The sequence below is a fragment of the Terrapene carolina genome, unplaced genomic scaffold (assembly GCF_002925995.2).
Source record: "Terrapene carolina triunguis isolate 2854851 unplaced genomic scaffold, T_m_triunguis-2.0 Scaffold142, whole genome shotgun sequence".
NCBI lineage: Eukaryota > Metazoa > Chordata > Testudines > Emydidae > Terrapene > Terrapene triunguis.
The window spans coordinates 2,207,167-2,218,487 of NW_020664493.1; the positions used below are offsets into that span (position 1 = coordinate 2,207,167).

The 11,321-nt window shown below is 40.1% G+C and overlaps 1 protein-coding gene across 2 annotated transcripts in view; it reads right to left on the reverse strand.

Annotated features, from left to right (window-relative positions):
* Positions 1-365: 365 nt before the first annotated feature.
* The window catches only part of LOC113406853 (phosphatidylinositol 3,4,5-trisphosphate 3-phosphatase TPTE2-like), a 35,131-nt gene continuing 24,175 nt past the window's right edge, over positions 366-11,321 (reverse strand). For both annotated transcript variants that reach the window (XM_026653642.2, XM_026653643.1), the window contains exons 9-18: positions 10,715-10,775; positions 9,688-9,769; positions 9,507-9,595; positions 7,793-7,854; positions 6,320-6,400; positions 5,245-5,350; positions 4,308-4,405; positions 3,718-3,813; positions 3,022-3,092; positions 366-635 (exon numbers count right to left, since the gene is read on the reverse strand). In XM_026653642.2, the coding sequence (XP_026509427.1) occupies positions 533-635; positions 3,022-3,092; positions 3,718-3,813; positions 4,308-4,405; positions 5,245-5,350; positions 6,320-6,400; positions 7,793-7,854; positions 9,507-9,595; positions 9,688-9,769; positions 10,715-10,775 (849 nt within the window). In that variant the 3' untranslated portion in view covers positions 366-532. The remainder of the gene's footprint in view (positions 636-3,021; positions 3,093-3,717; positions 3,814-4,307; positions 4,406-5,244; positions 5,351-6,319; positions 6,401-7,792; positions 7,855-9,506; positions 9,596-9,687; positions 9,770-10,714; positions 10,776-11,321) is intronic.

The following is an 11,321-nucleotide window of genomic DNA, read 5'->3' on the forward strand; positions in this document are numbered from 1 at the left end:
AAGTTGCAAGGGCCCTTGTTCATTTTGTTATGTGTTCTAGTTAAAACCCTGCAAAGATCAGTTCAACAGCTTTGGGTTTTCCTTTATTACAAAGGCTGTTTTCCAGCCATTTGTAGGGGACTTATATGAGAGAGAGAGAGAGTTTGTAAAGCAGTATGCATGCATAGGGTAGTTATAGTTTGAACTCTGGATTTTGTTTTAACTCAAATGTGGATACTGTAAAAAAAGATTAAGAGGATGTGGAATGTGTTCAGATCAAGAAATTCAGTTCTTTGGTATTATGCATAGTACAAGTGTGTTTAACACATTAAATTCTTCAGAGAATGCCACGCTAAGAAACTTTACATGACAGTGCATACAAGAGGTATTTTAACTTGTTTCAACATTTAATTTTGAGATACTGTATCTCCATACAAATACACCAAGAATTACATGAAGGAGACTCTCCGAAGATGCCACCATGTTGGTGAAGACCAAACATGATTCTTTGAGGGAAACCAACTCTTTCTAAACAAAAGCTGACAACTTCCCATTATGGTTCTACAAAGTTCAACTCCACAGCAAACGTCTCCCTGTAGATTTTCCACATTTTGGATTTATGAGGGTTATCCAACTCATTTCTAGGAAGGTAAAGCCTGGAAAATAGAATTGTCATCTGTTTAGTTATTCTACAGTTCAAACATGCTGCCCTCTTATGTATGGTATGAAAGCAGGCTTGAAAAACAAGTGAAACATGAGAGCTAAGAACGTGTTTCATGTTTTGAATATTTTTGGCTAACCAAATGCATTACACCATTTTGACAAACATACATTCCATGGTTAAGACAGGTGAGCTAGAAAACCAAGCTCAGCCATAAAGTGAACTATATAAACAATTCTATTAGAAAAGGTGACTGCTTTATGGCTGGTGCTTCACGACACAACCACCAGCCACATTTGGGGATAAAGTAGTACCAATTTTAAGTTCAGAGCCAAAAATTATTTTGCCCAAATATTTTGCTTTTTGGTGATCACTAAAAAAAATTGATACAATAAAATTTAACTCCTCCAGTGTCACAAGAAAACTCCCAACATCAGCTGCAGATACACGCTTTATCTCAAATTTGGAAGAGCTCTATGGGACAGTGACTTTAGGATATTTGAGGATTTGAACCTCATTTGAAAGAGCATGAGTGTCTCTCTTGTCTCACCCATGCAGTGTTAAATCCAAACTAAGTCTTCAGCTCTGTTTCTGCAGCCACGATAATTTTTAGCTTTTGATTTAATCGAGCCATGAAAGGAATTTAAAAATCCTTTTAACCAGGATCATATAGCCTTATATCAACATCAACTCTTTTCATGGCTGACAATCCCTCAAGGACACATCAGAGGCTTCCTTCCCACTGTTGTGTTTCACCAAACACTTTACTGAAGAGTGCCAAACAAGCATTTGTTTAGCTGGACAGTCAACATTACACTGCAAGTGCAATCTCTACTGCCAGAAATCCCGGATTGGTGACAGCATTAAGATTTAAGCGCACACAGGCATTTCACACCAGTGTACCGGAAGGAAGAGCATGTCTTCCCCAGCCAAGAGAAAGGTGTTCTGGTAGGTGTCTAAATCTCAAGTACTTCAGGTAGCTCAAGACACAACTGGAAGAGCATACCAACTCCTCAGTGGGTTTTATGGCATCTTTAATGTAGAGACAATACAAAGCACAGATATAGGGCCATTGTCCATAAAATATTTAGGTTGTCTTTTTCTTACCATTACACATTTCAGCTCACTTCACTCTTTGCAAAAGGAAGAGGAAAAAAGGGAGCACCATTATTAAATACTTCAAAATCTGTTAACAGTAATGTATTGCCTATTGAGGATATTGCCTAGTGCAGCTATTGTTCTGCGCATCTGTCATGTTTAAGAATCATGAGTGTATATGTGGCCCAGATGCAAGTGCTGATGGTCATCAGCTTCCACATGCAAGGAATGGTGCCAAGACAGTCTTCTCCAAAGCCTTCACTCCCAAGTTTGCAAACATGGTGGCAAATTGTAAGTTGTCCTTAAGCCTCTGATAGTGCTCACTAGAGACCTTGCCTAAGTTAGCATGCTCTTGGCAAATGCTTCTAAGGCTCCAATACACTGATGCTATCCAAGTATGAAGACAAGGTCCCCACTCTATCACGTGAGATGATTAAGACAAGCAGCAGCAAAATGAGTTAAAATTTGTTTTGAATTTTATTTTAGGCAACTAAACATTCAGCTTCAATACTTAGTAAGGTGGAATGTTACAAAGATCAGTTTCCTGGATTTGCATGAGACTTAACCTATGCTATTTAGGGTAAAGATCTCTTCAGATCCGTCTAGTGCACCTTACATTATGCAAACAAAATGCTGAGAGTTTGTTCCCAAGTCATGGTTTAAGGCCAAACACTACAAGTTTCCAACTTATTGCACTATTACCTACCTACCTTACTAAGGGTTAAACTCTAAGGCAGCAGTCCCCAAACTTTTGAAGGTCGCACTCCCCCTTACCCATCTGCAGGTCCCTGCCCCCTGGGACTGGGAGCAGGGCCACAGCTTGGGGGGGGGAAGAGGGCATGCAGCCAAGGGTAAGGGGGCTGGGAGCAGGACTAAGGCCAACAGCTGGGCTGCAGTGGGGGCTGACAGCTGAGCCCGTGACCAGGTGCAGCTCCACTCCCAGCCTCGCCCCTAGCCTTGGCCCCAGGCTGGGAACAGAGCCACAGCTGAGACTGGGGGCTGGCACAGAGCTGGGAACAGGACTGGAGGGTGCTACTTCCTTGCCTTCTGTGGAGGCTGGCCCAGGCCCTGATGTGTTCTCCTTCCCCCTCCAGATGTTCCTCCACACTCCCTAGGAGGCACACCCCACAGTTTGGGGACCTCTACTCGAAGGTTTTGAAGTAGATGCTGCATTTTTCCAGATGTTTAAGATTCTCTTTAAATCTATTAAGATTTGCTTACCCATTGAAAATTGTAGCATTATGGACCTGCCACTCTGGTTGTCCTGTTGTAATACATCTTACCTGTTATTTTCTATAAAAGAGGTGTTGAACCAGAAGAAGAACGGGCAGTCGTCATAGCCTTTTGGAAGATCCTAGGAGAAGCAAAATTGTGTTTAGGACATTTCTTATATATTTGCCTTAAAAAAAAAAGTTTAGTACAGCACAGATTGTTCCTTGGCAGAACAGGCAGGAACTAGTATAGTTAAGAATCACTCAACCCTGAAAACTTGAGGAGCTGCTGCTTGCCCACATCAAAACAGTCTCACATAATTGACTTTAGCTGGAATTTTACAGTAGGGTCAGTGAAAAAGGATGCAGGTTTGTGTGTCACCTTCATTACACTGAAGAAGCAAGCAACAAATGAGATAAGCAATTCCTGCTCTTGTTGTAACTTTGGCTATGTGCCCCCTGGCCTTGAGAGTAAAGTTAAGAGCTACAGTACAGTCTGAGGTTACTTTGTTATATGTCACAGCACAAGGTCATGGAGAGAGGAGAGAGAAGCAGTCACGCACTTGTACTCAAACATTTGCAAGTACTTGCTATGAAGTGTCTACCTTCATAAGAGGAAATACTTTTGAATCAAGGCTAGACTTTTCCTACACAGTGGGTTTTCACATTGATGCCAATGATGTACAATACCAACAGATGCATACGTATCCTACATCTCAGAGTTGGAAGTGTACCAGAAGAATGCAGTCTTTATTCCACTATACTTACAGTTCGTGATTCAAATCGGACTTTCACATCATCGCTTATAACAGGACAGTCTTCCAAGCCAATTACTGCAAAGTCATTTTCAGCATCAAAAAATAACTGAAGAAAAACAGAACTGTTTGGAATAAACTGTTTTCAAACTGAAAATAAAATGCACACAATCTAGCAGTGCCAATTAAGTGTTCCACTACTAAGTTACAGTGGCTCAGATGACAATACCCAATTACTTATGGTTAAAGGTTCTACAGTGAAAATAAGGAAAAAATGATTGACTGTTGCCCTCCTGTTGCCAAGGTACTCAGTTTTACTAACCAATCTAGAGTTTGACCTTTAGTTTCCTGAGAAATCCACATTCCTTTTGTCCTGTGAAAAACTTGGGAGCTCCAAGTCACATGAAGATGTGCAGGAAATAAGACTGAAGTGTTCTATTCCTAGTATTGGTACATTCCCTTATCAGAAAGGGAGAAATTTCTTACATCCAATATTTTCCCACAAAAACCAACAGATGTAATGATTTAGTAAAATGTGCTCAAGTTCAGCATTGTGAAGACATTTTAGTCAGACACCTTTATTAGAGCCATTAGAGTTCTTACCCTACAGTTTTCTTGAGTGGCACAAACACAATGGAATACAACTTTCTTTTTCACAATTATCTGAACTTTAAGATCACTTCCATTGCCTTTTCCAACTCCTAGAAGGAATCAAAGTTACATTATGCAAGGGTTTCTTTAAATTATAGAGCTGGAACAGTAAGCAGTTAAATGGAACAGGATACATCAACCCCATGCACTGTGCTATGATAATAAATTCACTTTCTTCTGTGTTAAAGTAGTTTTTATGTGGAACTTTCTGGAAGACAGTAGGAAAGAGGTATAAGTAGGCATAAGAGAATCATGCTTTGAAAAGTATCTATATGAATTTGTTGAAGGGTCCCTGATAAACAACCCTGGAGAGCAATTCCTCTAGCCACAGAATAGACATGGAGCAGCAGCAAAGTAAGGTGCCTCATGGGTGGGCACCTGAACTTTAGTCCTTGGCTTCTCTGCAAAGGCTGTTCAGATATCGCTTTCAAGTGTGCTTCTGAGTCTATTTGATCCATGCCAGATATATCACGGTCACTTATCTGCTGAAGAATTCTAGCCCCTGAATGTATGCACCTCACAGTCCCCCTCCCCATTCCAATGCCAGTTGGAGGGAATAAGCCATCACTGAAAGAGTCGGGCAGAAAGAACTCATTTAAAAGGGGCACAGTCACAGAAGGTGTTCATTTTGCCTGCAACTGAGTTACAAAGAACTTGAGTTTACATTTATATAGAATTTCATTATGTTTTACCTGGCTTCCATGGAACAGCAAAGCATCTCACCACTGAAGTTTTTTTTTACTTATTCTAGTAATTCTGACCCCAGTAACGTGTCTATAGTGCACTCAATATATAGCTGTATGAATACAGCGTTGAAATAATTGACCTGGAAAACATTCCAAAACCAGAAAAAGACGAAAGTGTCCACATAATTTGTATTCCTGCTTACCATTAATAGAGTAGATTTTGATGTTCTTTATTTTGAGTTGTCTCTCTGGTGGGAGTTTCAAGTTATACTTGTTCTTCAGGATCTCATAATACCCAACATACCTACTCTGCAATGCAAAATAAAGCTGCCTATGTTAAATATGGTCCTCAACACATTTGGTGCATATAGACTCTTGCTTTCAGTGACTGATAAGTGAGAAGTGGCAAACTGAGCTAACGGACAGAAATTTACACAATTTTAATCCCATTTTTGCCATAGGTTTGCTCTGCGTGGCCTTGGGGAAAGTAGCAGTCTGTGCCAGTTTCCCCTCACTCCCATCCATAAAATAGTATTAACACTTGTCCGACAGAAGCCTTGTTAAAGGGATGTTGAGTAGTCGGTCAGCAGTCTTCTGATGGAAAGTGCCCTCTTCTCAGAAATCTGAGTTTGAAACAACAGCTTACTGACTGCCCTTCTAGAGGCCCTTATCAATTTCACTCACTTTTTGCCTGACTCAAAGTAAATGAAGTTGACAAGGGCCTTCCTTCCAGGTGGGAAGCTGGAAGGCAAAAAACTTCATTTCCATTCTTCCAAAATGGTATTTTTCCTTGAAATCCCTTCCCACTTAAAAAACAAAAAAAACCTGTTTTGACTTTGTTCTGTTCAGCAAAAAAATAAAAATAAAATTCAAAAACATGAATTTTGCAGAAAGTTATTTGTTTTCCAGCTAGCTCTAGTTCTGAGCATCATTTGTTCAACACATGGTTAACATTAAATGCTAGGTATTGAACTTTTATTTAAGTCTCTCTGCCTCTTTTCTTCCCCCTGCCCTACCAAGCACATTTGTTGGAGCTACAGAAGGGAAGTTTCCCCAAAGAGGAGGGCCAACTAGTAGAGGGAAGTCATTAAATTCCTAAAAAGCACATTACCCAGACATATGGCACAGAAGTTTGGAAGTTCTCAACTGAACTGTGGAAAATACTTCAATTCTGGTTCTTCCATCCATTACATTTAAAACAATTACACAGTGGATTTTTATGTGCTTTTTTGGTCTAACTCACCCTCCACAATCATCTCACTTTGTTTAGGCTCTTACCTGGGATGGTGTTTCAACTCCTTGAAATTTGGAACTTGTACTTTTATCAGTTCTCCTCTCCCCAAAATAGTCCAAGCTCTCCTACATATAAGAGAGTCAGTTTCAAATGAAGCAACAGGACAAATTTTTCAGCTGGCTCACAGTGAAGTTTGTGCTATTATATAATTATAATGGAAGACTAAAACCAAAAAATATCAGATATGAACAGTGGTAAGAGGTTTGAAAGAGTTCAAACCAATGCTGGAGAGCAGCTTCTTTGGAAGCTAGAGTGAGTCGGTACTAGAAACTAGAGGACTAGTCAATCCCTATTGTGACAGAGAATGCTTCAAGGTGGACAAGAATTTGCTAGTCAGAAAATGACAGTATTTAAGCGGTTTTACCAAAGCATCCATCAGAAGTTTAGAAAACCCAGACCTTGTTAGAAACTCCTTTTTACTCCCAATCTGTCTCCATCACCCTCAAATAAAAACCTCACACTCCAGAAAAATACCACAGATGTGGTTCCAGGGACCAAGATCAATCAGCGCACAATTTTTGAAAGAAAAAAGTAAAATAAAAACCCCACAATTTGCAAGTATCAGGGGGGAGCTGTGTTAGCCTTTAAGGTGCCACCGGACTCCTTGCTGTTTTTGTGGATACAGACTAACAGATTTATCTGGGCATAAGCTTTCGTGGGTAAAAAAACCACTTCTACCCACGAAAGCTTATGCCCAAATAAATCTGCTAGTCTTTAAGGTGCCACCAGACCCCACAATTTGCAGACATTCAAGCTAATATTGGAGAGAAGTCTGTAAAACTACCTTGTAGAAGAGAAGCTTAACCCAGTACATCAATTTTGATGATCCTCATACAGATGCAGGTGATTCATACATATAGCATTTTTGCTATCCATGCAGTAGGGCCACAAATCTAGCTATGCTGCACTACAGCAGCAGATGACCTGCTTTTAATTATGAGAATTGCCACTCTTAGAAGTATAGTTCATCTTCAAGAATGGCAAGTTCTAAAGGGAGGTGTGCTTCCACCCTCCACACAGGTGCATGGTAATAGGGATACACGGGTCATTTTAAGATTTGATACTAAACTTTGAGGAGGCCTTGCTTTAGAGTAAGATAAGCAGCTTAAATTCCTAGTTATGGTTTTAAAGTGAGAGGTTTGGGGGGGTTTTTTTTTTGGTAAAGTCATTTTAACAGCTTAATCAAATGCTTCCATGGCTGGTATCATCTCAGCATAATCCAGTCAGTCTCTTCCCATTCTTCCTGGCTGCCATTTTCCATCCCTTCAAATTATGAACCACCACCACATTTGGCAAAGCCTTTTAAAAGTGGCTTACGTTCTCCATGGAGAATGAGGCATAGTCAATACACATGGTCTACTCAGAAGATGCCTCATCTTTCTGGGGCCTAACAAGTTTTTTTTTGTTTTGTTTTTTAAGTGAATCTCAAATGGCTAATATTGATTTTTCCCTCATACCTTTGCACTCTCAAACTGGTCACTGTCAATGAGCCAAGTACAAACCATTGTTCCAGTCCTGCCTGTATTAGAAAGAAAAAACACACAAACAGAAAAAAACCCGGACTACAGGTATATCACAGTATTTTGAGACATACATGATAGTCAACATGCAAGATTAAAATTTTAACTCTAAACAGAGGCCACATACATATATAGAGTAGAAACTAGAGTACAATCTTAGACAGGATTCAACACTTCTGAATTAAAATAAGATGTGCTTTTGCAAAGCAGTTTCTACAGGTTTGTATTTTCCTAGTTCCTATAATGATTCCTTTGAGAAGAATGTCCCCCAATAATTCCTCTCTGCAGCTTTACCATGAACTACAGCAAGATGGTCAGTATTTTTCAGACCCCCGTGTTTAAATTTGAGATGGTGCCAAATATACCTCAAAACCCCAGAATTACAGTCATTCTATAGTGTTACTGAGGGTTACTTCTGCACAGGGATGTCCTGACAAAGGGAGAACTGCCACATGAAGTAGGTACATGTCAAAACATTGAAGCCAACATTTTTAAAAGCAGCTGTCTGATTTTCAGAGTGCCAAGCACCCAGCAGCTCACTGATTTCAATGAAAGCGGTTAGGTGCTCAGTTATTTTTGACAAGTTTATCCTCTTAGGTGCCTAAAATTAGGTACATGCTTTTGAACAATTTTAGCCTAAAGTTGTACGAGAAACATTCAAGTGCAGGATGCCAATAGACAAGAGACCTTCAATATGCAAACTTATTAAAACAAAAAATTGGATGTAGGAAGCATGTGGCTAGCAGCAGACTGGGAACTGGTACAGAGTTTTCCAAAAAGTGCCCTAACTGCTTAAGTCACTTTTGAAAATAGGACTTGCGTGCTGGGAGCATAGGTGCTGCTCTATCTCCTGGCTTGAAGTGGATTCCATTATATCCAGGGTTTACAGTTTGGTTCAATGGCTCTCGGCACTCCCACTATACAAATTGTTCCAGCACCCTTGACTGGGAGCAAAGGCATATTTAGGCTTACAGAAGCCTGCTTTGGATTTTAAGAGCCTGGCCTGATAAACAGTTCTGCTTATGCTGCTAAATCTTATGTTTAAGAAACTGCAGAATTGTATTTGTGAGAAGAAAAGAAAGAAACAAGAAAGGGGGGGGGGGGGAAAAGAAAAAAAAAAAAAAAAAAGACTGGTGTGAACTAAAAACCTGTACTGATGGGGGAGGAGCGGTAACATGGAAATGAGAGACTAACACATGGATAGGATAAACATAATAAGAGTTATAAATAAGTTTGTTACAAAGGCAGGTTGAAGCTGTATTGTCCAGCACTAGAGGTGACTGATGAGATTGATTACTTACAAGTGGGAAGCTCATTAGGACAATCACTTGCTGAGTGTTTTGCTTTAATAAATATTTGTTAGACCCATCCGTTGAGTAAATGAATCTCAATCCAACATTAGGTGCTTTTGAAAACTTTATCCATTGTAAAGGAGTTTTGAGCACTTCTGATAAAGTAATTATTAACATGCCTGTTATTTGACTGGATAGAAATCTGAACTATCCCATGGTCAAATTATACTTCCATCAGAATCTGAAATTTAGGCAGTTAAGACATTAATGCATTTTAAAAGTTTAAGTGTCACACCATTTTAACTATGATACTCCTATGTTTTCCAATCCCTTCTTTGCTACAGTACTTATTCTCTTACCCTTGCCTCCTTTACAGTGAATTGCTATGATGTTCTTTTCATCCTTTTTCATCCACTCACGCACATTGGCAGTAAATTTCAGCATGTCCCTAGATAAAAGCATATGAATTACAGCGTAGTCAGAGCTTGTTTTATACCTAGTATTGTTGTTGGGCTGCAGGAACCCTAGCATATGACTTACTTTAGGCTGGGGACATTGTGGTCATCAATAAAGACTCTCTCCACCCTGTAATGGAAGTACACAGGGTCATAACCTTTTTCACCTACAAAAAAACAAAACACTTCAGATTAACACTAGTTTAGAGTTCTGGTAAGTACAATTATGCCAATAGAGGTAATTTAAGTCAAGCTATTTTCTCTGCCTATGTTTTGAAGATGTTGTAATAGCAGCTCAGACTATCTACTGGAGTCTGACAGTGCTACTAAATGAATAGATTCATGATTCAATTTAAGCAGATCTGGATCAGGCTTAACTTTGAAGGCCAACTTCCTATTTTGTGTCTGCAATTTTGCACCCTCAGTTCATTGTGGGCCCAAAGGACTCCCACCAACTGCCATCAGTTGCAACAGAGATTTGTGGGGGGGTAATAAGTGGGAGGCCAGTTTTCAAAGTCATGACCCTCTGAGCTTGATCTTCTCTATTTTTAACTGGTTGACTGAATCAATGTTGGTTCTCATGATCTGATTGTCCATAACCCCCCTTTGGCCAAGCCAATAAGGTTTTGAGGGTTATTTCCATTGGGGTTTTTTTGGATGCAATCCTGTTTATTTGCAAAGAATGCACAAAGTCCTGTTTTCCTGAACACAGGAGGATCAAACAATGGGAGGCAGTTGCCTCTCTCAATTCCAAGTCTGCCATTCTAGCCAGCACTCTGCCCAAAGTGCTCTCACAGCCACCCTACCTGTGCTTTTTGTTACTGTCTCCTAGTTTCATGCTTTTTGGCAGTTTCTGACTCAGTGCTGTAAGCTGAGACAAGCCCTCAGATACATAGCACCAGCAGTTAATCGCCAGCTGCCACTTTCATTGGCAGTCCCTAATGGGATGTTTTCCATTGCTTTGGCTATCACTAAATGAAGGGGCATTTAATTGTTCCCTCATTTAGCCTGAAAGAAAGAAGGTTATTATGCCAGTCAGCTTCAATGATATCTGTGATGCACTTTGTGAGAACCACCCAAACTCCAGCATAACAGTAGCTACACATACTTACTGCAAAGGTTATAGATTGTATAGTGGTCTTTATGTTTTGTATCCAAGAATCTTGCAACTTCCTTAAGGAAATAAGACGTAAGAAATAACCATTTAACTCCAAACATCTGCTCTCTTCAAATATACACACATGTTATTCTTCATTTCCACTGCCACTTAAACATTATAATGCCCTTACTGGAGAAGCTGGCTATATTCACAATAGACCATGAGAAAAGAAATGAGTAGTTCAGGTTCTCATCTAGCTACTAAGCCAGTCTACCACCAGTTTTTTATACAGCTACATAGTTACTAAAATGATTAATTCAGTAAAGTTTAAGTGATCGTTTAGTCTTATTCTGTATCTGAGAGCGAAAACAGCCTCTTTTATAAATCACCATGTAACACAGCCTGGGTAGCAAAAAGTGACCTTCTCAGGAAGGCTTTAAATGAATAATGAAAATAGGGTGACCAGATGTCCCGATTTTATCAGGACTGTCCTGATATTTGCTTATTTGTCCCATGTCCTGACCTACCTGCGGTTGGGACACGAATTGTTTCGATATTTTGCCTCCGCTCACAGCCCCCCCCCCCCCCCCCCCCCCCCCCCCCCCCCCCCCCCCCCCCCC